The following is a 27,017-nucleotide window of genomic DNA, read 5'->3' as shown; positions in this document are numbered from 1 at the left end:
ATCGCATCGTTTGGACGATCGTCGAATCGAAATCGACCGTGCGCCTAATTTCTGTACACAAAAGCACCTCGCTTAGTAAAATCCCGCGGTCTCGGAAACCGGAAACGCGATTCCCCGGGATTGAATTAAAACGAACCGAGATAATTGGGATTAATGCTCGGAGCCGGGGCAAGAAAGTTTGATTAATTCGGTCGGGAGAACGGCGCGCGATCTACGGACCTGGTTAACTTCTAATTGCCAACTTTCTCGCGAAAACACGAACGACACGGTGGTTGTCGTGGACGAGAAAAAAAGAGAATCGGCGAGTTAAATAAGGATCTTATTAAACGGATCTTATCCCTTGGCTGTGCTTACGCTCGTTATATCATCTCCTCGTTGGTGCTCGATACGTGAAAAGAACGTAAACGTACCTTTTTCACCGCGATTACACGTCGAAAACAATAAGATCACCGTAATTTCTAGAACTACGAAAGAACCTCAGTTGTCGCGGTTCATTCACGCGTTTCGCGTCTTTTACAAATGTCCCTCGCACCGTTCCCAGTGTTTTCCACAAAACCGGTTGCACTTTCCTCTCTGTTTTCCTTCGCTACCATCGCGGAACACCACCTTTTATAGTCGTCACCTGAATTAACTGGTTGTTTAACAGGTAGTCTTACTGGCAAGTATAAGGTTAATCTCGTGGATTTCAGCTCTTACGCGTGTCACACTCGAACATCCCAAAATTCGTAGGCAAAAAGTCGAAAAATAGAGTAGAATAAAAGAAGAAATAGAACAAAAAAAAAAGAGGAAGAACACGATGGTAAGGGAACTTGCAGCACCTTTAAGTCCAGAATCACGTGAGCCAATCTCTCCCACGATGCACGCGCGATACTTCTTCGTATATATCCTTATCGAATCGAGCCAGCGAAATCGTTCCATATATATATGTGTGTGTGTGTGTGTGTATCATATAAATACGAAATCGTAGTCGTTGATCGCTAGTTCCTCTTGCTAGAGTTAATCAGATACTTGCAGCAGTGCGTGAGCAAGTGCTTTTCACCGGTGATGTCATGCGGCACGTTTGTCGGACTGGTTGATTCCCTGGTGTAAATGTCCAAACCGTACTGGCCCTCTTCGGGAAAGCTGATCGAGAAAGTCACCACGTCGTCGTCGGCGATCGAGTGCGTGACGTATTTGGACAGCCGTTTTTCCTCGATGCCATTTTTGTGCAACGTCGCCATGAAGTCGGTCAGCGGTCTCGACATTCGAAATTGGATTTCTAGCTCGCGACCAGCGAACACCAGTGCCTCCTACGGGGGAAAAGTCGCGAGAAAATGAAATTTTTCGCGAGAAACAACAATCGCGTTCACACGTTCCGAAGAAAAAAGTACGTTTCTCTTTTACCTGATGAGTGATCGGTATCAGACCGAACAATCTCGTGGCTTTCGTCGGTCCCCATTCGCCGCTGGCGCAGTCTGGCAAAGGTACCATCACCGTTTGCAACTCCTCGCAGGCGATTTTGAATTTGCACACGCTCTTGAACTTCATCGGCTCGCCGGTTAGGTATTCCTTCGGCGTCACCGCGTTCGCGAATATGTCCAGGAGGAAAGCTCCCGAGCACGGAGCGTGCACGCGGAATGCGACGATGTTCCCGACCACGGACTGTAAGGGCGAATTTTCAGATAAAATTTTAGCGCTCTCGTGCAACTGCTTTCGGGGAGAATTTTTCCACGCTTCGAGTAAATTTATCGGGGGAACGAGGCTACATTGAAAATCAATATTGGAAAACGTTAACATCATTGTCAACACTAAACGTCCACGTTTCGACACAGTCTGCCGGTCAATTAATTTGACTGGTCTACCAATTAATTAGCAGATGACTCGTGAATTTCTGTTAAGGGCCTCTCTCTCTCTCTCTATTCGTTCGATTACCCGTGTTCCCATATTCGACGGGAAAAACGAAGGGAATTTTTCGTGTTACCTGCATGACGAATCGTTTCAACGAAACACCGTCGTAACCGTCGCCGTCGTTGTCGTAGAACTTGAGATTGTAGTGAAAGATCAGGGAGGACTGCATATGAGCAGGCATCGCTATCCTGACGGTCGCCGCGCCCGTTGAATCCGTGTACATAACGGCATTCGTGTTCGTATCCGGAAAGTAAAGGCCGTACCTGACGAATTAACATAAATTACGTGTAGCTTTTTCTTACTCGAAGAAATTAAGAGGGCAAACATCGGGATCAAACAAACTGTGCTTACACACGACACTTTCGCGTTAGGAATTTCTTTTTCTCCGGCTGGATATTTGCACGGCGGAAAGTCGAGACTCACCTGAAGAACAAGGAGCGCACGAAAGGCAGCTCCTCGAAGTCTTTCAGCGAAATCGGTTGTTTGAGCAATTGCCACTCCTCTTGAAGAGGAAAGAATTCGTAGATGAATTCTCTTGGGTCCGTCAGGAAGTAGTGATCGTCGTATTCGTATCTGTGGAGGGTGAAATGCGACATTTCAGCGAGGTGTAATTGATGGAAGAGCCGTGAAACAGGTGTGAAAGAATATGAAATTTAATCACTGAAATGTCAATTTGAGTGAGGTGAAGAGCTCGAGTCGAAGCCTTGCAAACTCAACTCGACACCGATTTTCTCGTTAAAGCATACTTAAAAAGGTGATAAAAATATGGTAAAAGGTAGATAAGGGTTTGTACTGATCCAGTCACAGCCTCTGTTTGGCCTTTAAGCTATCCGAGGATTTGCCACGTCGTTCGTTCAGCACTTGTGACTTGAGATTTGAGGAGTTTCCATAAGACGCGTATAGTCGGTGGAAGAAATGTAGAGATCACAAATTAGAAGCATTAAATAATGTCACCAATTAATGCAGTAACACTCAGAATTGAATGTAGAATTTTTCAATCTTCAATTAGGAGTAAATCAAAGCTAAGGTATACCTCTTTAGGCCATGACTGAGCTTTCAGGTCTTTATCTTCTCAGTGTAAACTTTGACCAATTTTACCACCTCGCTACATTTCTTCCATCGACTATACACTATATCTCTTCCACCAACCGTACCTAAAAGAAAGTGCACAATTTTAACGCAGATAATTCACCTCAGACTGTCGTTCTTAGCTTTCGGTTGGCCAGGACGAGGAACTTCTTTGGCATTGACCAGATGTCTAGCCCCCCAATTGCACTGAACGAATCTCCACGCACCGGCTACGTAAACCGCGTTCCAACTGTTCCGAAATCGGTTGTCCTCGAAGCAAACTCCCGGTTGATAGCCGGCAGATTTGCTGTAACCCTTTATAACCACACAATGCAATCCGGCGTAACTGAAAGAAGACAAAAAGAAAAATATCTATGATACATAGGTGTTTTAGTCACGGGTGTGAAAACCTCTCCAAGTATCCTTTCGGTATCTGTCAGAAACATTGGGGTATATCGCACACTCGAGTTCCATTCGTCTAATTTTTCATACAAGGCTAGTCTAGCGGATGAATTATATTATGGGCGTGTCGTGAGAAAGATCGAAGCCATCGAGAAGTTAAATCGTTTTCTCTCTTGTGTATGTTATGTATACCTGCATAGTCGTTTGAAGAGAACGTGGTAACTTTCAGTCCCGTGTTTTATGCCTCTCAGCAAACCCATAGGCGTGTCCCCGCGCAGATTCTCGTCGAATTGCATGGTGTTTAGATTCTTCACGGTGATCCATCGGAATATCGTCCGGGCCTTCTCTATATCCGATCCGCATCTGCTCACCAACTGCCGCACCAAATCCGTGAACGTTTTCTGATCTTCCTGAGCTACCTGATTTGTTGAAAAAAAAAAAAAAAGAAGAGGTAGAAATTAAGTAATAAGAGTTTCTGAGGTTTCGCGATTTGGATCGCTTGAATTATTAATGGAATACCTGATTTGTTAAAAAAAAAACAGAGGGAAAATGAAATAATTACGGTTTCGATTGCTTTAATTATTAATCGAGGCTTCTTTAGATTAATTTTTTTTCTGTTCCAACGTTTCGTTACCGATGCGATTATCTTCGTTTCAATTTTGACAATTTTAGTATTAGCAGTGTGTTCATTTTTTTAATCCTGTTAAAGATAGAATACTGGAATATTGACCAAATGCTAGTTTAAACGCGGAAGCTTCGATTGATGATTTAAAAAATGAAATAACCATCTAGAAACACTCACGAAAGTATTAGAAAAGTCTCTAAAATCCTCAACTCCGTTAATACACAGGAAACACTTGAAAATGTCTAAAAACAGCCAACACAAGTCTCGCGAAATTTCAGCAAAGCAAATTCCGTAACTCAAACATATTCAAAAAAGGCAGGGAAAAAAAACTAATTCAGCTCCCGTTTGACCCTGTCACTCCCCTAATCACGGTACGATAACGTATAGCCCCGACACGACGTCGACGTCATAGACGATCGCCGTTACGACGTTATCCTGCGAATGAAAGAAAGCTCGTAAATCGATTACGCCTAGTCTCCCTTGTATATACGTCTATACGTATATATGTTAGACCGGATAAGAGGAGCGTCGTCGTCGTCGTCGGGAATATATGAAAATATCGTGGCCGATTCAAGGAGGCCGTTTAAAATTCCGCGGTGGTAACCATGAGCTGTGTGGTTCGTCGATGTTACATTTACACGAGAGAGGATCGCCTATGGTAAAAGCGGGGAGGGATGTAGAGGGAGAGAGCCGATACTACGAGCTGAAGCTTACCGAAATAGCTATCTGATCCATGTCAGCAAACTCCAGAGGATCATTGTAGATGTGATACTTGGCTAGGGCCGGGGGTTGAGGGGGTGGAGCACGCGACGGATAAGGCATAGGCGGTGCTTCCTGGGCATAACCGTCCCCCTCGTCGAGATAGAGGCTCTCCTGGCGCATATACTCGCTTCTCGCCTCATTGATCAGCTCCAACATCTCCGAGCTCTGTTTCTCCACCAACGCGGCGGTTGCCGCCCTGCAAATTGATCAAGAGTTACGAGCGGGCCGACACACGTGAACCGCGGAGGCCTGGCCTGGCACCGGCTGGCCTCGCGTCTGCAAATTCCAGCATAATGGTGAAACTTCGACCTGGTTTTAAATAAATAACCGGATGGAACTTCGTCTCCTCCACGGTTCCGAGTAGTACGTATGGGGGAATGGGTGATTGCCACGTTCGCGTTCAATTCGGGAAATAAGTGGAACTTCGGGGGGAAAGATCGTTCTACTGTTCTATCGTGGAAGTTGCTTCAACGCTTTCGTGACTGAATTTTGGTTTTTTCAGGATTTGGTTTTTGGTTATTTATTGACGTGTTCGTAGCGGATAGTAAATTCAGATCAATTTTTATTCGAGTATGTGTGCCATAAGAGTTAACCCTTTCGTGACCGAGTTCTTTTTTTTAAGAAATTTACACTTTTCTATAGATTATCGAGTTCGTAGTGGATAGTAAATTGAGATGAATTTTTGTTCGACTACTCAAGTGTTCTAATTTCTTTTCTGGTACTCTACCCCTGCACGAAAGGTTAATTTATAATTTTTTTTTGTGCTACGTTCCACTTTTTTCTTCTTTTTCGTTCATTTGAGAGATGAATTTAGTGCTTTTTCTCACAGAATTCAATATTTGTCAAGATTATCATGTTAAACTTCAGTGTCTCAATATCTATTCTTTCAGTAGTTTCCCTTGTCGAGAGAAACCATTCACAAGGTGCTACAATAAAATTCTCAGAAGTACCAAATTCCTTCTTGAAGCAGGTCCCACGTATTGTGGAACACACGAATAAACACATAAATAAATCGCAGTGTAACAGTCAGTTTCTTTCGTTACGGTTCCATCCACTTTCTACAATCTAAACCCCATTCTGTAAAAAATACTACACTACCTGAGAAAACACTATTGCAACACACGAAGTTTCGTGTAGAAAAGGGACCATTTTTTCCCGGTCGGAAAAGCAAACAAACGACAAGTTAAAGGGTTAATCACGGGTCAGCTGACTGAAAGTTCGAGGGAGTGTTGCCTCCTTCACGGATCTTACAATGAGGCGTAATCAGAGCAGCGCGGTATGGAATCAGTTTAATTAGGTAATGAGTACCGTTCGTGCTCGAGCATTTTGCGCGTGAGACTTTCCTTCTTCTTGTCCCTGCGCAGAGTCATGTTCTTCTCTAAATCCTCTTTCTCCTGTTGAAATTGCTGTGCCCGTGCTCTTCCGCCTTTTTCGCGTTCCCATCTTGCCGATAGCTGTTCCAGCTCTTTCTCCCATTCGTCCTGTTTCGACAGAGAAACACACCATCTGTTACAATCACGCGCAACTTACCAAACAATCGAGTCTCCGTTAATTAAAATCACGAAACGAAGGAATCTACGTACCCTAAATTCCTCGCGAATTCGTCTGTCCTCCTCTTCACGATGATGAGCGAATTTTCTATAGAGGTCATCCTCTTCCTTGCGATGTTTCATCTCCAGTCTCGTTTGCTCATCTCGATCCTGTTAATCACGGCGTCGATAGAGAGAGAGAGAAAAATGAGAAAACCAGCGATCGAGAGATTTTCAATTGAAAAATCGCGCGCGTCCTTTCTCTCGGCGTAGAAAAGAAGGACGGTAAGGGGGAAGAAAGAGCATGATTTCTTGTGCATACGTCTGTCGGGTGGCTATTTAAAAATAACTCGACCGATCGAGTTTTCTTAATCGCGCTCGTTCGAGACGAACGAGTTTCACCGGGGACAAGACGCAATTAAACCGAAACGTCTTCTTCGTCTATCGAAAAGGCCGCGCCTAACCGTCCTGCAGCTTATAGCAATGGTCGTCCAGTTTTTTCCCTTAGGTTTACTTTCACGCCGTGTTTCTGCTTTCCTTCGAGCGAACAGTTGCTGCGCGCCGGAAACATCTAGCGTTCTACAATCGTCGCCGTGGACAAATTGAAGCGGCGAAAGAGAAACGAGACGAGCCGCGTCGGATGTTTCAATGGAGCAAATCCGTGGAATTCCCACGATCTCGTCTTCGTTGGACCTGGTTTAGCAGAGGCGACACGAGATCGAAGAGAGAACTCGGCTGGACGACGAGGTTGAAAAAGAACCTCTTCGGATTTGGCGTCGCGTTGCGCAACGCGATTTCCTCCGCGAGTCGGTCACGCGTACAAACTGAGAGGCCCACGCTACAGTTACGTCATCGTGGAGTACGTTATTGCGTGAAATAACCGCAAATAAGGACAATGTTAGGGAGTATTGACATCTCCATCGAGTTTAGAAGGACTTGGACGAGTCGTAGAGGGCGATTCAGTGGAGATGAGTCGGTGTTTTACAGGTGTAATTTAGCTTTGAAGTCTGAGGTGGTTTTGACGACTGAATTTTGGGGTTCGTTGTGACGTAATTCATCTAATATTCTACGGATTCTGAATTTAGTAATTTATTGTGGTGGAATGGAAGTCAGAGAAAAGGATTAGGACTTCAACAGGATACAGAGGATGATTCAATGGAGATGACTTCATGCTTCACAGATGCACTCTAGTTTTCAATTCAAAACACTCATTTCGATGACTGAATCTTGGGTTCGTTTAATATTCCACGGATTCTGAGTTTAATAATTTGCTACGATGGAATGGAAGTCAGTGAAAAGGATTAGAAGGACTTGAACAGGTTGTAGAGGATGATTCAAGAGAGATGACTTCATGTTTCACAGATGCACTTTAGTTTTCAATTCAGAAATAATTAATTTAATATTCCACACACTCTAAATTTAATTATTTATCGTGATAAAATGGAAGACAGTGGAAAGGAAAGCGCGACACCTTCACAGATTCACAATCCTACTATACGATATTAAATTTCTAAAATATTTCAAATTAAAAAAAAGAATGTCGCTACATAAATCAATTACCGTTATTAAAACAAAAATTAGTTCCTTTTAGAATTGCAAAAAATTCAGCAAAGACAACTTCGTTGCAACATAAATCCTCTAGATAATGCAATTAAAAGTATTCAAAGTAGTAACTGAAACTTCTCTCGAATATTTCCCATTTAAATTCACTCGAATCGCTTGTCAGAATTTTTAGCTACATTGCACGATCGTAAAACTGCATCTCCACCGTTGAATCGCGCTGTGCAGTAAGGAATGCTGCGGTCGAGCCAGCTAAAATTGCTTAGACGAGCGTCAGCCTCTCACGGCGACAGGTGCAATTAGCCTTTTTCCACAAAAAAAAAAAAAAGAAGAGACAGAAAGAAATGCAACACACTCGTAACAACCGAGTGGTTGCTGTTTCGAAATCGATGGTCATCGTTCGTTGTTCGTTCTGTGAATCTCGCGTCGCTCGTTCTCGAACAAACTGGTAAAAGTCTGTGGGTACCCTCGAGACGACGAGAAAGCGCACTAATAGGATTAATTCGGTCAATCTGTTTACTCGTGTCATTGAAGAAGTTATCTCCTTGGAGTTTTTCGCTCGAGACTCGACTGGTTGAAACCAACATTCCACGCGATCGAATTCTTCGACTTTTGTTTAGAGAAGTATACACTTCTTGTAATACCTGACGATCTACTCTGTGGTTTGCTATACAATTCTATTGGGTTGTGCGGAAAATTGTCGCATCTCTGTTTCTAATTGAGAACTGTGTAGATTGTCACTGAATAAAAGTTAAACGGCAGTTTCCTCGACTGTTAGAGGCGAATCCAACGCGTTATTGGAATTATTCGTAAGACGAACAGAGATGGATATAAGTGGAATTATGTTTTCTGCGGTGAAGGGTGGATGTTGAATTTTTCGTGGCAACGCTCCGCCGTAGAAAATATTGTAAAATTAAAAATTTGAGGGGTACGTCGGGTTTATCTTCAAATAACGAGTGAAACACCTTTCGGTTTTTGCCGCTATCTCAATTAGAAGCAGAGATATATCACTTTGAATTTTTCCTAAATTTCGCTTAGAACTTTCCGAACCACCGGGTATGTACTTCCCCGTTCAGCTTATGAATAATTTGAGGAGTGCGTTAGGTTCGTCTTCGAATAACAAGTAAAATACCTTTCGGGTTTTGCCGCTATCTCAATTAGAAACAGAGATATATCGATTCGAATTTTTCCTAAATTTCGCTACAAACTTTTCCGAATCACCCAATGCATTCCTATGTCGTTCATTGTGAAATTTTCTAGCCCCGTTAACTCCTGCCTTATCAAATTTACGTAAACTGGTTTGGCAAAGGTCCTTCGCCTCTGTGGATAAGAAAAAAGAAAAGAACAGCGGTCGTTAATAGGATTAATTCGATGAATTGAACGTCGTTAAAGAAATAATTCGCTTAGATGGCTGTTCGCGTGACTGGCTAACCAAGATTTTATAAGATAACTCCTTTCTGTTTACCATTTTCCTCGCATAGATAGCCGTGTTCAATTCGCGGATGCGCTCCGGTTAAACGTCGATTTTAAACCGAGGGTAATCGTGTCCGTCGCGCGTATCGATAAAGGAACGATGCCAGATGAAGTTTACGCTGTCTATTCAATTTCACGGAAAGTATCTTGTACCCTGGTTAATCCTTTCGTTCGTACACAGAAGATTTGTATCGGTCCGCCCTGTGATTAAACTCAAACACAGTTTCGCTAGATCGTCGTCTTCCGCTTTTCTACCGCGAGGATAACCAGATTTTTTTCTGCATTCGATTATACTTAACGATTTTCCCGGGGGTACGCGCGAAATTTTGTGTAAAAATTAGCAGAGATTTCTGGGCAGATCGAGAAGTGTTTCTGTGTAACGCGTTCAAATTAGAATATTTTGTACTTTCGAGTGTTTTCGACACCTCTGAGTGGAAAGACTTTAATTAAAAATTCAAACATCTTCCTTATTTCGTGACTGAGATCTGTTGTTAAATAGAGAACGAAATTAAGTCGAGTGCGCATAGAAAATTGCTACAAATTGAATCGGCACCCAAATTGTCAAGCAATAAAAATTTGACAATTCATAATGCTCATTGAATGATTACACATGGACACAAATAATTCACAACTGATACCGAACAATTTTTCAAAAATCATAAATGTCTTCGTAGTACTGAGAATCCAACAAACCAGAAACAGAGTTCCCCAAGCAACATCCTCCTATCGCCCCACGATCGTCATAAAACGATCCCAAATCAGGGCTTCCACCGAACCGCCCGACAAATCCTCCAGTCCCGCCGAAAAAGGAGAAGAAAGTAAGAATAAAATCTATAGAGGCGTGCTGACGATTGACCGCGACAGCGATTCCAATTAACATCCGTGGGCTGTTTGTTCGCGAAGGCGCGTGATAGGCGAACCACAATCGCTCTTTAAAACAGGATACGCACACGGCGTGTGTGTGTGTCTCTCCCCCGTCTCTCCTCGAGGCTGCTCGTTCTCTCGCGTACGACTCTTTCCGCGGCAACGAGCAACGATTCTCTAATTAACCATCAAGCGCGGTAGAGTACCGCAAGCGGAAGCGATTCTGCGAGAGCTTTGCTCCGCGTATGTATCTGTGTGTATGCACACGCCGCTTCAACGAGGGAGAAACGCGTTCTTCCGTGGTAACAGTTGGAGTAATGCTCACGAGGACGTTCGCCGCATTGTTCTCCGGATGCCCCGGAAGCCGCGTGAAGAAAGTCGAGCCGCGTGAAACCTTGACAGAGAGTAGATGAATACGGGAAAACGAGAAACGGGACGAGCCAACGGTTTTTCCACACAGCTCGCCCGATTTTTGCCGATCGTTTACGCTTCACGGTGCAACGACCATGTTTTCTCGCGATCGAACAACGACGGCTCACCGAGTGAAATTGCCCTGGTGGAAAGAGCCTGGTCTGTGTAGCCAATCCTCCGAGGTAATTCCTGATCTACGCGACTCTACGAATCCGTAGAAGAGATCGGTTAACTTATCCGTTTCTCGGTGCGAGGGAAAAAGGATCGACGACGGGTTTACGAGGGAAGTCGATAATTGGGAAAACGCGTGGGCAGACCGATCTCGATGGACCTGGTGATCCACGGTGGATGTAGAAAGTATAGATCCGTTTTAACAGCAGGAGCTAACGGTCTGAAGTCGAACATGCGCCACTGGTTATCATCGGTTTGCAATAAAATCGAAGAGATTTCGTTCCGCGTATTGAACTACCGCGGAACGTTTCTGGGTAGTGTAACGGAGGCCTCTGGTGTATCAGCTCGATTCGTACGTCTCGTTGTAAGAAGCTTTGAGGAGATTATCGTGCCAGCTGATCTTACTTATTCGAGAAGATGTTTTGGTTTATGGAGATTGAATTTGTTTCGTTTGCTGTTTGCTCGAGTAGCGATACTAGCGACTTTGTATTTTGAGGATAGTGTTTAGATTGTGAGTTTATGTTGGAAGATCTCCAGGTGGAGGAATAAAAGAAATTCTGTTTCTTTGGAGAAGTTGTCTGTCGATCGAGGTAATAATTTCTCCTATAGTGATACTCAACTTTAAGGGAACGTAAACTTAACAAAGCAAAAGTTATAAAAAAAAAGAATGCAATGGGTCGAAAATGACCCGAAGACAGTACTAGGCTTAGCCACAATCTGCACCACGAGTGTGACTCGCTACAAGAGAAGGGGTTGACGCTTTAACCTTTCAACTGAGTTCAGATCTAAAAATTGAACGTCTCTAATTTCCAATTAAAAATGAATACAGATTATATCTAATTATTCCATTTCTCTCCTTGCAAATGTGAATAAGATTTTATCAACCAAGTATTAATCAACCAATTTAAGTTAACTCGTCTTCCCCGTTTAAAAGGTTAATCAACGATCTCGCTATATTTCTTCCACCGACTGTACCTACTCACGAGGCACAAACTCCGACCATCATCCGGCGAACACACCTGGAAGACACGCTAAAACCGCAAAAATGTTAAAACAAGGATTGCTGAAATTCTAGGAATCTAGCAGAGCGGAAAGATTTTCGCGTTCCTCTCCGGGTTCGGTCTGCAGGAACGCGAAGGGAAACGAGGTGTGCGCGTGTGTGTGTGCTCGAGTATATCAGCTCTCGACCCTGCACGATGCCCACGCTACTTTCGTTTCGTAAGAAACGTGTGCACGCAGGTAGGCAGGACATTCGCGAAATACTATAAATAACGATGGCGGTGGCGGGACGCGTTTTGCTGGATGTGCACACGCGAAAGCGGATTGAGAGAAAACGCGGCGATAGTGGAGCGACTAGCGGCTCGGCCTTCTTCTTCTTCTACGGTTAAGCGGCGGACCGATGGGAAAAGCAAGCCCGACAATCTCATTTTCATGTAGGGTCCGTCTTCGTCGCGGTACACATTCCACGCTTGTCACACGATTCGCGCATGAAAGTCACGGAGCGGTGCTCCCGGTGGCCACGGGAATACCGGGCCCGCATTCCGCGCGATCGGAAATTCGGGCTTCCTGACGATTTTCCCATTAAAACGAGGTCCAACGTCTGGCGACGCGTGTTTCTCGGTCCAGCTAATCAACGAACCACGCCACGCCGTGTGCTCGACGATTTCTACGCGCCGCTGAGCACCGTCGAAATACCTGATTTTATTGTGCCACCAAAGGGGACGTGGATATCTCGCAGCTCGAGAAAACCGGATGTACTCGCGATCGATGATCGGTACCGGCACGCGGAACAGTTATTATTCGCGGAGATTAGTCGAACGAGGGTAGGGTACTTTGTGGTTTCGAAGTATTGGGATAGACATTGTGTTTCGTGTGATTTTTATTGCATTTTTTTTTTTTTGGTCAAAGAAAGAAGATATGGTGCTTTGTGGTTTGTAGGTATTGGGACAGCCATTAGGTTTCGTGTAGAAAGTATCGTGTGATTTATGTTGCATTTCTTTGTAAAAGCTGGTGTTGTGTGTATAGTGTGAAAAATTATGTAGGTGTATTATTTTTTTCTAGAGTGTTAACGTTTTGGGATGACTTCTGTGTGTTCGATAATTTTGTGTTGAATTTGGAATGACGGTAAGGATTGCTTCGTATTCGGTAAATCGATTTTGGTAGGTTTTAGTAAAATGTAGTAAATTTCAGTAGATTTTAGTAAAATTCAATAGACGTCTGTGAAATTCGGTGGATTTCAGTATGTTTTCATAGGTTTCAACAGATTTGAATAGATTTTACTGGAATATGGTAGATTATAATAGAATTTAGCAGATTTTAGTACATTTCTGTGGGTAGACTTTAACAGAATTCAGTAGAATTTACCAGCTTTTAATAGATTTTGGTAGATTTCAATAGACTGCAGTAGATTTTAGAAGATTTTCGGCACATTTGATAGATTTCATTAAATTTCTGCATGCTTCAAATTTATCAAGTGTCTTAAAACTCACGAACCCGACTGTATTCGAACTAACGCTAGTTGGATGATTATTTTCTTCCGGATTCTTAGACAGATCGAGATAATTGAACGTTATGTTAGAATGGATTTATAGTTTCGCGCCTTTGGAATATTATTCTGGGTTACCGGTGGTATATAACGCCGAGGATAGGTGATTTAATTGACGGTAATTGGGTACATGGTTGGTTAATCGTAAGTGCATTATCAGAATTTACCAGTATGTACATATACAACGAGATGAGTTAATGTAATAGAACTGGAATGTTTATAACTCAATTAGCAGAATGTAATTCGTATTAAATAGTTAAATAGGGGGGGATTGTGAAATTCAGATAAGCGTTTGCTGTATTGTTAAAGGCTTTCTTAATCGGGTCATCGCTACAAAGGATGTATTATTCAGGGATATTATTAACGCACTGAAAAACAAATTTCTTCAGATTTTACCGGAATGGACAGAGTACACAAGGCGACCTCCATTTTAATTCACGTTTCTTAATCTTTTAATCAGCGAGGTCGAGTTAATTCGCTATTTCAGAAGGTCTCTCCTGCTTTAAGGTATTAATATTGTGGATTTACCGATGGAAACATTTTTTTTCTCTTATAATTAAGCTAATAGTCTTTGAATTTTAAGAATCTCTAATAAAATGTTATTCACGTGTATTACTTTAACTACAACATTATTCTTATCAAACACTATACTTTCTACAGTGACGCTCTTGTGAAGTGATTCCCTTTCACATAAAAATTAATTTATTTTCAAAGTTAACTCAAAAATTAAATTCTTTCACACCAAAATGAATTTCATTTTCTGCAGATATCTAAAAATCAACCATTTCTCATATCACTCTTCCAGCAATTATCACCGACGCACGATACCACCTTTCTCACAAAAACCTAATTAAAATTTCAATCATGCAGTCCTTCCTACACGATCACAATGAGCGTCCTAATACTCGCGAACGCCGGTCTGTATCATTAAACATCTCACCGCGAGACTCTCGATCTTCCCTCACCCGGCTAGACGTCGAATTTTTCCGAATCGCGAGATGCAACGGTAGCGCATGATCGATCGCGCGATCATCCAAAGAGAGGCAAGAAACGCTCTCGCCTCGTTCCAGAGCTGTGAACGCTTTAGGATTTCTCGAGCGGTATCGCGGCGGGGGCAAAAGCGGGGAAAATAATATTTCAATAAAACTATCACGACCTCACCGAGGGTAATTAAGCGGATGCCGCGTAATTACGCGGGCAAGATCGACGTCGGAATAGAGGTAACCTCTCCCCCCGCGTGCCTAATATGGCGGTGACCGTGACGAATGATTTCACCGGACTATACGAATGACTCACCAGATAATAATCGATGGGCTTCTCGCGTGCCTTGCTGTAGCCCTTCTGAAGCTCCGTCTGCTTAAGGGCATGGGCGATGTGAAGCGCGCTCGCGTCGAATCTGCCATACTGGTAGCTCCCATCGCCGGAATAATTGTGGTTGTAAGGCGAGGACGCTCCTCCGCCCGCGTTCCCATGAACATCGCGATGAGACGAATTCGTGGCGGCTGGCGGTGAACCGTGTCCGTTTAGGTGCCTGGCACAATTAGGCGAGTCTACATTATCGTAACTGCAACAAAATTATGCAACGGGTCTTCAGGGGGGCCAGGGATCGTGGTATATCTTCATCGAATCGTCGCGGAGAAACGAGCGAGAATTTTCTTTTTTCACTTCGTCGGTGTTTCGGAGAAACGAAGTGGAAGAAGTGCGAATGAAAGAGGTCGGCGGACTTTTTGACCGTTTTCGAGGCAAGAGTAGCAGGGTATATACTATTAGGTCATTCCTAATCGTAAGTAATGTCGCTTTAGAAACTGAGTTTTAATACGAAAATAATTGGAGATGTATTGACCATTTGCCAATTTGTAGGTAATTTTGCAATGTTGTTTTCAAAAAAAAAATCTTATCTGTGGGATTAAAAAGTGATCTAACGTTAACTTTGAGTGATCTGTTCTTTTGAAGTTTCCGCCATTTAGGAGATAAATAACAATCCTTTGTCATTTTTCAGGCACCCTTTCAATCCTTTCAAAAAAATTCTTGTCTACGGGATTAAAAAACTGATCTAACGTTAACCTCGAGCGATCTATATTTTTGAAATTTCTGCTATTTAGAAAATTTTCTAGCGAACAGAATAGATAGTAAACCAACCATTAATTCCCACTTAAATTCTAATCAAAAATCTCATCATTCAGCAACCAATGTACCAATGGAAAAGTGTATTACACTTTTTTCCCCGCTACACAAGTTTCCCAAATGCGCTTCTCTACAGATTGTAAATGAAAAAAAGAAATGTCTCTTTTCGACGTATAGGAGCATCAAACAAAGATAAGAAGCGACATTACTTACAGAATGACCTAATACACACGGCAACCGTGATTTCCCTGCAACGTTCAGCTTCCGGCATTTAACATGCAAATACAACGATTCCACGGTCGCGCGACGCAAAACTGGGTCAACTTTTTCAACCAGGTCTTGGAAACGTTCCCCTGCGACGAGCGTCTGTATGTGCTCGACGCGGGCTCATCGGCGATTCAGCCGCGTTCCGACGAGCATCCTAGAGCTAATTACTTCACGGTGAAGCCGACGACGTGCCTGATTCATTGGATCGAACCGGGGGAAAATTCCGTGTAGCAGGCCTCGGCGCTGCATCGCTTATGAGAAATCCAAAGTCTCGGTTAAATGAATGTGTTACACCTCTCTCTTTCTCTCTTTCTCCCGCTTCTTCTCTTCTTCTTCTGGGTTCATTCACTTGCAACCATGCCTCTTCTTCTTCCTCTTTCTCTCTCTCTCGAGTGAACACGCGCGCGCTCCTTATGTCAGCCGGAGGCAGCTCGCGAAACGCGGCTACAAGAAATTCTTCCATTGCACGCGTAACCCGTGCTTTTGCACGTTGCTGCACGAAGGAGAAAACGACTGCGGACGATATATGTACACGACAGAATCGACCGGTTCGAGAATTTTTCGCCGATAAACCGGGACCGACTGTGAAATTTGGGAAAAATTCTCGCGACGAATCTCGCGATTTGCATAACGCTCCCGGTAGGAATAGAGTTCGAGGGAGGTTCCTTTTTTCGCTGCATCTTTTCGTGCACCACGAGCACACTTCCTGAACACGGTTGCAACAGGTATTTTCTCGCCGAATCGAGATTTTACAGTCTGGAGGGTGTAATTATGGTAAAACCTGGTTAATACGGGCTTTCGGTTTGATTTAAGTAGAGCACGCTCCTTCTTCTTTGAATTATACCGGAATCGAATAGGTTTCGCCGTTTCGTTTTTTCTTCTCGCGGAGATACGCTGGTATGCGATGATATCGCGCGTTCCTGATATCGATAATAAGAGCGCTGCTTTAATCGCGGCTACCCTCCTTTTCGATAGATATGGATTAAACCGTGGAAAGGCCGAAGATGGAGGCTTAATTTCAAGTTTAAAAATGTTTATTTTGTTAAAGGTAATTCAATAATTTATTAAATCTAATTCGTTTCTTTACAATCACTGATTACCATTATTGTCTATTATAATACTTATTTTACGAAGAAAGCTGTAATTTAAAATTTTCTAGAATTTTCTTCACTCTCACTTGGTCTTCCGTAATGTTAAGAACGTTTCTGATTGAATCACTGCATTTGAAAATTTTATTTTAGCAAATCTGATTCAACTTTCTCAGCAATTTTTCAATTTCTATTTTCTTTTTATTCCTTTTCTTCTCGCCTTAATTTGCACACCTGAATAACTCTTAAATTATGCATTCGTCAAAAAACTGTCTCATACAAAACTTGCATCGGTTTCAGGGAAGCATGAAGAAGTTTCTCAGTCTTTCGAAAATTTTCAATAAACGAAGCAAAACACCTCGTCAATTATCGAATTTAGTACTTTCGAACTTTCTCCTAAAAAAATACGCGATTCCGCTTAAAAAAGCGAGGTCGATCTTCAAACTTTCGAAACACTTCCACCCACGAAGAAAGTACCGTGCACACGTTATGTCTCTCTCAAACTCGTACAACTTTTTCAACTATTATACACAATTTATAAATTATTCAAGTTCACCTTGTATATGACAAAAAGAACTAATATCGTTAGTAATAGTAACAAGTAGCACAAACGACAGAGCGTTTCTCCTAACAGCCACGCAAACTTCCGGTTAAACGAACGTGAACTTGGAGGACAAACGTGTAGAGTTAATCGAGGAGAGAAGAGATTCGGAGCGAAGTTATTCTCGTTCTTTTCTTCCCGTCGATCGAAAGATGAACACGCGATCGGCGAAACGATCGTGGCCGCTCGGATCTCTCGGCGGCGAGCTCGTTATTTCAAGGAAATCGGGTCAGCCATTGACATTCCGGCCGGAGAGCAAGTGCGCTTCTCGCGCGCACAATCGCGGTTTCACACTTTGTTCGAGACTTGCTCGGGATTAAGGCCAATGTGGCGATGCGTTATGTAACGAAGATGAACCAGATGGCTGACACGTATGCATATAGGAACGACTTGGGGACGAGTGCGGGCCAAAAAGCGCCGCGGAATAATTGTCGACGAGGCAAGACGTGAGAAAAATTCAGCACGACTTATAGTGGAGTTGTAGAAAAGTGTCCGAGTTACGTGACGGATTTACCTAATTGCCGTACGAAAGCAGAGGAATTCATTTCGATTGTGATGGAAATTCGGGAGAAATCGAACACGAGATCTGCTTCTTCGGAATTCTGTCGTCGAAAGTTGCTCGATTTTTCAAATTTCTTTTTCTCTGAAAATCGATCTTGCACTAAAAATTTGTCGACAGATGAAGCCAAACGCTAGGAGCTGAGCAACGAAAATTGTATTTTTTTAAATTCTCTCGTCGAAGGTTGCTCCATTTCTGAAATCTCTCCTTCTCTGAAATTCCATTTTTGAATATAAACTCTTCGACAGATAAAAACGAATATTATGAACAGAACGATGAAAATTGGGAAAAATCGAACGCAGTTCTTTTTTTTTTTAATTTTCTCCTCGAAATTCGCTTCTGAAATTCGATTTTGCATTAAAAATTCATCGATAAACGAAGACAAACACTAACCGAATGAAAATATTGTATATTTTTTAATTCTCTCGTTGAAAGATGCTCGATTGAACCCCTTAACCCAGATTCTGCCGTAGTTGCGACAAAAACAGCTATATTAACAACAAAAATGAATCTTGATCCTAGCTTTCCTTTAAATTTACAAGACTGATGATTACCAAAAATAATGAATCCACAATACATCAGCTTTTCTCACCTAAAACAGTACTAAATCGGTAAATACCTCTGAGTCAATAAAGAGAATCATCAGTGAAGTGTATAAAATTCGATCTCAGCGCTAGAAATCCTTCGACAGATGATAAACGACGAGTCCACGGTAGAAGATTTTAACGATCACGAAGGTTAAACAACGCGATTAACAAACCGTTAACACTTCACCGTTTCAAGCAGAAAAGGCCGCCGCGCGACCATTTGTACTCCACTTAAGCGGCGATCTCGATTTAACAGCGAAGGGAAAGTGGTGAAACCGAACGTGAAGCCGAGTCGATCGACTTTCCGGCGTATCGTTGAAATCCCATTAAAACACAGGAAACGTAAAGAAGCCTTGTGCGTTAATTTTCTGCTGGCAGTGTTTTGTCCAGCAATTTACTTCTGACCCCTTCCCTTCTAACATCTAGTCACACTCCTGATGTAGATCGTCGTCGAGATATAACAAAAATGTAAAAAAAAAAAATTCCAATTTCAACTCTGACCTCATTTTTAATTTACAAGTCCGAGGATTATTAAATAGAAACTTTATGTAATTTCGTAATAATCGACGAGTATCTACCTGCCATTGGGAAATGTAGCTATTAAAAAATCACAAGGCAAGGGGCTAACTGCCTCCGATTAAAAGAGCAGAAAAAAATGGAGGAAGAAAAGAGTGGAACAACCAGAACCACGACGGACGACAATGGAATTTTAACGAGGAGCAACTCTCGTGGTCCAGGTTCGATTTTCCAATTAAGAAAATTACACGTATCGATCGTGCATAGGAAGTCTACCGGTGAACAGCGACCGATACAACGCGAAAAGAATAAAAAGGTGAAATGCTTACGTTAATTCTACGATCGCTTTCAAGGTATCGTTACGGTGTTGGTAAAACGTTCCCAGCGTAACTCAACCCGTAACCTTTGAAATGAGCAATACCAGTTGCGTACTTAGAACGCAGCCACGTCCTTGGAATTGTCAAACGCGTTTTAAAAAGTCCTAATTACGCCTGTGCCACGTCTACTTCTCCCCTCTCTCTCTCTCTCGATTTTCCTCTATTTGCATTTCGAAAATGACACGTTTGCAGCGATACAGCTCACTTTTTTTCCCCCCCGAACCGACGGGTAAGAACCGTTTCCGGCCACGAGGGAGCAAGAAGAAGAGGAGAACGCGAAGCATGCAAATAACTGGACTCGTTTTAAATCGACGCTGGTTGCCCCCACGTGTTACGCGTAACTAATTTCCTTATTATGGTTACTGTTATTTAATCAAGCCAGCTTTACACTCGCGGGAAGGCTGCGTTCGATGCATCCCAGAGCGTAGTAACGTTGCACCGTGAATACCGATTCGAGGATTCTTTTTCTTCTCTTCTTCGTTTCCCTTCGTAGAGCTGCCGTGATCACGGAGATACAACAGTATCGAGGGATCATTGTGTTGCGCTGATATCGCGATAAGCGTAACGGGGAAACGGTGAGAGGGTTGAATCGCCTTTAGATCCCTCGCGGTCCACTTCGTTTCTCACGTTTTCTGAGCAAACGTGATGCCACCTGAGAATTTCTTCGGGGAAACGAGCTCTGGTGTCGTAGAAAGCTTCCGAGGATAAAGAAGCTATTTTCATTTCTGAACCTTCATTCTCCCGTGAATTTTGTCAATTTTTTAATTTTTTTTTTGTGTGACGGAGAATATCTTGAAGGAAGCGAGCTTCGGTGTGGAAAGCTTCTGAGGATAAAGAAGGTATCTTTACTCCCGTGAAGTTTGTCAATTTTTTAATTTTTTCGTGCATTCAGAATCAGAGGTGCGATCTGAGAATATTTCAGGGAAACGAGCTCTGTGTAGAAAGCTTCTGAGGATAAGGAAGCTATTTGCACTTCTGAATGCTAATTCTCGAGTGAATTTTGTCAATTTTTAAAAATTTGTGCTCTCTTAATAATTAGCGTGGTAGCTTTCAATTCTTCACGAATCAGAGATGCGATCTGAGCTATTTTCATTTCTGAATGTTAATTTTCGGAGTGAATTTGGCCCATTTTCACATTTTTTCAAAAATAAATTGAAGCCTCCAAGATAAAGAAACAATCTGTGGAATAAACTGTGCCGTGTTAACAGTTAGGGTGGACGTTTTTAGCGCTTCACGATTAAGTCGAAGACGAATCAGACCGAGTGAACACAAGTTGAGTCGATACATCCATCTTGGTGCTAATTGATTCACCGAGGCAAGAGCAATTTCTTAGTGGACCAAATTAACACACTCTACTACCTTCTACTTAGCAAGTCTACAGCACACATCCGTTCCACGAACCTACCGCAAACTGCTACATCGCGAACGCGTAAAATTATCATCGGGGCTCGCTCCATTCGAGATAAAGGACCACTGGCAGATTTATGTACTGTTTAGGTCGTTAGGAGAGCGGAGTGGAATCTGGTCTGTGTAGAATCAATTTGCTGCGAGGGATCGAATGTTGATTAACACACGTTCCTTGTTGCAGAAAATTAAGCTTTCCAACGGAATTCTATTATATTCGTTTCACGCCGTTGGAACAAATTGATACTGGTTATCAGTAATTTACAAAAACATTTCGATTATCAGTAATCGATGAAATTTTCGCCATCGATAGTGAAAAATATTTTCCTTATCGATGTTGGTTATCAGTAACCAAACATTTTTTCTATTGATAATGGTTATCGTTAAGCAAACACAACTTTCGGTCATTTATATTGGTTACTCCTGACCAAAATGCCACATACTTTCTAGAACACTGCATTTGTGCACTTTTTCGCTGAACTGAAGTATCTTCAATTTTTACCTGTTGCAATGTGACACCAATTGCAGTTCCCTATCAATAAAGCGTTAACAAGCTCTATCGTATTACTAATAAAAACGCAAAGCAGTCCAATTAAAAGAAATTAAATTGACCTTGGAATCTCTCCCTTTATTCTACCTGTAAAAAAATCATTTACATCACATAATATCCCCCTCCATAACAAACATTTCTTCTCGTCTTCCAACTATTTTTTCATTATTTTCAAGAATTAAGCTATAAATTTCATTTTACTTGTTACTTAAAAATTTCCACGACATTTCTTACTTATAAATTTCCACAACATCTCTTACTTCTAATGTATCAGGTTGTCGCGTACGAAATAAAACTACAGACGTGGAGAGTTACACCGATATCTCGATCATCTGCAACAACCTAACACGCAACTTGGTGCGATCCAGTTAAAAGATAACAGCCTGTAAAGTAAAATAAAAGAAAGGGTCCCTTACCAAGACGGATAAACTCCCCGCGGCGACGCGCCTCCGGCTCTGATCTGCTCGTTGACGTAACCGCTCCTCGGCACGTTCAGCGCGCTCCTAATGCCCACGCTGGACCCGTCCAAGGTTCCTGGGCCCGGTTTTGGTACGTGGCTGCTACAGTACACCTCCTTGTCGTTGATCGTGTGCTGGTTGTTGTAGTATGTCTTCAGGGTCAGCTTGGTGCCGCATATCGCGCACTTGAAGCAACCCGCGTGAAAGAACGTGAAGTCCTTCAACGGGCCGACCCTGTCCACTTGGTACACGGTCTGAGCGCACCTAAGGCACGTGCTCTCGTAGAAGTTAGGCCGATACATCGTCCTCCACTGATGCAAACTCCCCTCCCTTTTAACTTCCGTTTCTCCCGATAATTCTCCGTTTGCGTATGTAAATATACAATCTGTTTAGTCCGCGCTGCACCTCGCTGTGGATGCCACCGCGTACGACCTTGATAAGAGAGAAGAGAGAAGCTTTGAGAAGAGATGTAGTAGGAAGGCTGTGGAATTGCGTGAAAAAGAGAGTTCGAATAGGTAATTACAGCGAGAGAAAGGTGGTGCTTTCGAAGGCAGTCGAGCAGACTGGATCGTAAATCTTCAACAAGGTGGAGCAATTGAGACAAAGTGAGGATTGTTATCGGGGGCGAGAGGATGTTGTTGAAGAAGGCGGTGGGCAAGAGGAATGCGTTAGAAAGTGACCTAATCGCGCATCCGGGCTTGGGGTAATGAATATTTCGTTTTTTTAGGGGTGTGTGTGAAATTTAGAAATCGAGTTGGGTCGTTATTGGATGCATTCTGTTGGGAATGTTCTGTGCTGTAAGATGGAGGAAGGAGAATTGAAATATTGGAAATTTCAGCACTACTGAGATATTGGGAATTTAGTGTTCTCTAGTATTTTTCTTTAGTGCAATTTTTCATTCAAATTTAGATTCTTGCCAAAATAGTGAACCCTAAATTTTAGGGGTGTCTGAGATTTATTAGAAAAATTGAGTTATGTCGTTACTGAAATATTGCAAATTTAATTTTCCGTGCTATTTTTCCTTAATCCAATTTCTCACTCAGATTCAGGTTCTTATTAAAACAATAAACACGTTAATATCAACAAATACTGCATTTCACAAATTTCGAAATGTTTTCAGTTCCAAGAGGTGAATAGTAGAACAGAGAATAATGCACCGAATGGACAGTGGAGTAATTGTTCCTTCCTAGCATTTATTCGTACGAAATAAAATACATTTTAAAATGGACCAAACCTGTACGGAAGACGGGTATTTAAATGTCGATTATATATATATTTTTAATGGTAGAGAGAAAGATGCAATTATTCCAATACGTCGCTCTTCTTTTTCGCACGGATGTGTGTTGAAGTTAAATGATTTAGTATAGATTGAAATGGAACACGCAAAAGTTACGGTTACCTGATGCCTGATTGTGATTTCATTCGATGTTTTTATTAACCACGTGATGCATAGGCATTTCTCAGAAGTTATGATTATCTCGTTTCGAGACACTGCTACTCGATGATATAATTACAAGCATCTGAAATGCTACTTCTCCACGCATCTATAGATCAATGGAACATTTCAAACTCATATTACAACTTCGTGCAATAATCACGTATTAATAATAACTCCACCAGTGTCTTGATTCTTTAAAAAAATTCCATTTTATTCGCGAAGAAGGGACAAATAATCATGTCCAACAAATTATACACGCTTATGCAAAACACTCGACGAATAATTACAATACACCTTTTCATCTCCAGTCCTCGATTCACCTGGTGTACCACTCGTTTCTAATTAATCCACGCAACCAAGATCTACTTAGAATACAAAACAGTTGCAAGAAAGAAAAAAAAAGAAGTAGCTTTTCGTGTAATAACAGGTTGAACGAAACACTTATTCAGATCTCGTGCGATCTCTCTTTTTTTCTTTCTTTCCCCACGACAAAATGCAGAAAGATGGAAAAAGCGTTTCATAAGTTCAACGATATTGCCCGGCAAAACGCGTGCCTTAATTGGCGGTAATTACCCTGCTGGAAAACACGCGCCCGCGAATCAGACCGAGGCTGTTTCTTAACTCTTTAATAATTATCCTCGCAGGATGTTTAGTAAAGAGAAAGAGGGATAAAAGGAGTAAAAAGAGAAGAAGAGGAAGAAGCACGTACAGGTGAGGAACAAAAGAAGAGACGTTGCATACGTAGCGCATTGCAGTTATGGAAACGTGTAACGATAGGATCTGGATCGGCGAGCGATTAAAAAAGGAGAAGGATTGGCCTAAACGCATCGACGTTGTTAAAAATGACCAAAGCCGCCGACACTTTCCTGTGTGTCGGGCTTTTGCAACAGAATCGTTGCCAATACTTTTCATAGTGGGCGACCCCGGCGAACGGATAATTGCAACAGATTTCACGAGCTCACGGTGCACGACGCCTGGTAATAACGTCATCGAGATTTTCACACGTGCGAACGAGCCGTACGTCCTCGTTAACGCTCCGCTCGGCGATAACCGCTTTCGTGTCCACGATAATCGCACCGCTGGAAATCGCATCTTTCATTCTTTTCACCCTCTATCCCTTTATCCGATCGTTTTTCGTACACGTATCCATTCTCTACCGGAGGCCTCGAACGTTCCGGCGAACCGACGAGTCGAAAATGGCCAACGACGTAGGTGCGAAAAATGAACGTGTGATTTTCAGCGTAAAAGCGTGTCTACCTTCATTTCGACACTTGCGTCGTTTGTCACTCGAGCAATGATAAAAGAAAATGGTAAAAAATTAATTACACAGACTTTACTAGTAATGTACCATTTTTGCCATTTGTCACTTCGTTTGCCATTTAAATTCCTCAGTGACGTAATAATGGCGAACGGAGTAAGGGAAGAATGCAAGTTCGTCAGGACGAACTCAAGCGTCGCAGGAGACTTTCTAAACGATCTGCGGCCGATTTTTCTGAAACGTTACTTCATTTTCATCAATTACACGTTAGAATCCAGCTACGATCGAAATTTCCCTTTTCCTCTCCGCGGTTCCCCGCGTCGACGAATTCTCCCGTTGCGCGGCTCGCGACCACAATGGCGATTACGTCATACCGTTAGCGACCATGCACAACAATACCGTAATAAATGCAGGATAGTCCGTCTCACGCATCACCGAATCACGGCTTTCCGCTCGTCAGCGACACGCACTGATTCGTTTTTTCAGCCTCGCGACCTCTCCTCGCTCGCGAATCACTCCGTGAAAGACGAAATTCGCGACGGAGGATGATGAGGACGTGCTGCAAACCTCTTCTTCCGTAGAACGAGCACACACACGCATACACGAGAAACGTCAGTCGGTTGCCGAGAGAAAGCATTTTATTTCACGATCATTCTGTCGATATGAAACTTGTTGCGTGTAAAGTTATACCACCGGCCTGTATCAATGGCGTGCAACGACGATTCTTTACGGCAGTCAGCCGTGGCGGACATTGAAAATACAGGATTGATAAGTGTATCGAACAATGGGGACTGGCTTGTTAGAAACGTTATCGATAGGAACGGGTGAATTAAGGAGGAAAAAGGATTCATCCACTGTGGAATATTATTTCGGTTAAACGAACGAACGAGATCGGTCACGTCCGTGGAACTTGGAACACTCTCGATTCGTATCTCGTGGAGCTACGTTAAGGGATACACACGGAAGTCGTTGGAAGACTTTATACGGGACGATAGCGCTCGTCGTATTCCGTCGGTTTAACGAAGAAACCGGGGCCCTCGATCGATCCGTGTCCCACGCTCTCGACGCGCCGGTAGTCGTAAACGCTTATGGCACGCTCGTAAATCGTATCGAGTGTTTCCATTTTTTTTTTTTCCTTCCCTTTTCCATCGCTACAAAAAACCGCGTTTTTCGTAATCGTAAAACTTTCGTCGCGCTCGAATAAATCGACGTCTGTCTCGCGTGCATGTTAATCGCGGCGGGTTGCGCAACCGTCGAAAGAGGAAATCGTAACGATCCACGGTAAAACGCGACACTTCCAATTACGGCTGCTCGTCGGTTTTCATTCATTCGAGTTACTCACGTGTGTGCGTGTGTATGTGAGATGAACAACGCAGTTTCGATACGTATATACATATACATACATATACCGCAGTTTGGCCCTAATTAATCGAGTCACGTAAAAGTCCCGCGATCGAACGACGAAAATGGTTTATCGGCCGTGTGACACACAGGCAGAACCGTCGAAAATTTCGCGGCGTCACGCATGTGAAAATTATTTATTGCATTCCTCGCGTCGTTTATCACTCGATAATACCCGCTTGAATACCCGGTGTCCCCATTCTGGCCCACCTTCTCCTAGGTATTTACGCTGGACGCGCACACGTACGTGCAAACGGCGTATTCGCACACGTAGAAAAATCTCTGGTCCACTGGTACAGACGACTCACACAGAGGGGGGAGGACAGCCACGTAACTTCTCTCGGCATTAAAGAAACGAGAAACTTTATCGAGGTGAATCGAGATGGTGCGTGGACCGTCGAAACACCGTCGAAAGCGTGCGTGATCTTCTTCACGCGGAGAGACACGGGCAACACAGGTTAACGGGCATTCGTTGTCCGATGGAAAAAGGCGTGTTCCCGTGTTTGCGACAGTTTGTCTGGTTACTTAACGCGCGAAAGTACCGGTGAATAGCAAGCATTCCATTGAACGGGCACATCGAAGGGGCCTGGTACACGTTGCACGGCTCTCTCTTTCTCTTTCTCTCCTTCTTTCTTCACCTCTTTCTCCTGCGATCCGAGAGAGAGAGAGGTTCGAACGATTCCGGCGAGAACCACGAGAATCGGTTCCTCGAGGCGCATCAGATTTGTCAAACACGTGTTATCGTGCGCGCAATAGGTAAGCATCGTGTTCAGTTTCTTACTATTATTTCAGTGTTTAGAGTATCGAACCACAGACCGGTCGTTCTAGCGGTAAGACAATTGGAGCAGCGAGAAGGATGAAAAAAAGAGGAAAATGGGCTGAGTATGCCACCACAGCAAGGCCAATAGAGGTTCCCCCTTTCCCCTCCTGTGTATAATACTCACGTTCTCATGCTTCCATGTCGAGCAACGTGGTCCACGAGAAACCTCGACACTCGTCCCGGAGCATCCTCTCCTCTCGCGAGCTTCTCGTTCTTCCTTCCTCCTCCTCTTCTTCTTCTCGAATAGAGGATAGACACACGAGATTTACTTT

The 27,017-nt window shown here is 43.0% G+C and overlaps 1 protein-coding gene across 1 annotated transcript; it reads right to left on the bottom strand.

Annotated features, from left to right (window-relative positions):
• Positions 1–932: 932 nt before the first annotated feature.
• Positions 933–27,017, bottom strand: LOC108575585. Its single transcript, XM_017938410.1, has 12 exons — positions 26,870–27,017; positions 21,787–22,260; positions 14,594–14,861; positions 6,328–6,444; positions 6,053–6,225; positions 4,697–4,940; positions 3,550–3,776; positions 3,080–3,301; positions 2,311–2,460; positions 1,961–2,150; positions 1,384–1,641; positions 933–1,289 (listed from the first exon to the last, which is right to left on the bottom strand). Exons 2-12 carry the CDS (start codon positions 22,128–22,130, stop codon positions 978–980), a joined length of 2,505 nt encoding a protein of 834 aa, XP_017793899.1. The 5' UTR covers positions 22,131–22,260; positions 26,870–27,017; the 3' UTR covers positions 933–977.

The sequence above is a fragment of the Habropoda laboriosa genome, unplaced genomic scaffold (assembly GCF_001263275.1).
Source record: "Habropoda laboriosa isolate 0110345459 unplaced genomic scaffold, ASM126327v1 scaffold186, whole genome shotgun sequence".
Taxonomy (NCBI): domain Eukaryota; kingdom Metazoa; phylum Arthropoda; class Insecta; order Hymenoptera; family Apidae; genus Habropoda; species Habropoda laboriosa.
The sequence above is the reverse complement of the archived record's forward strand: the minus strand, read 5'-3'. Positions and strand labels throughout refer to the sequence as shown.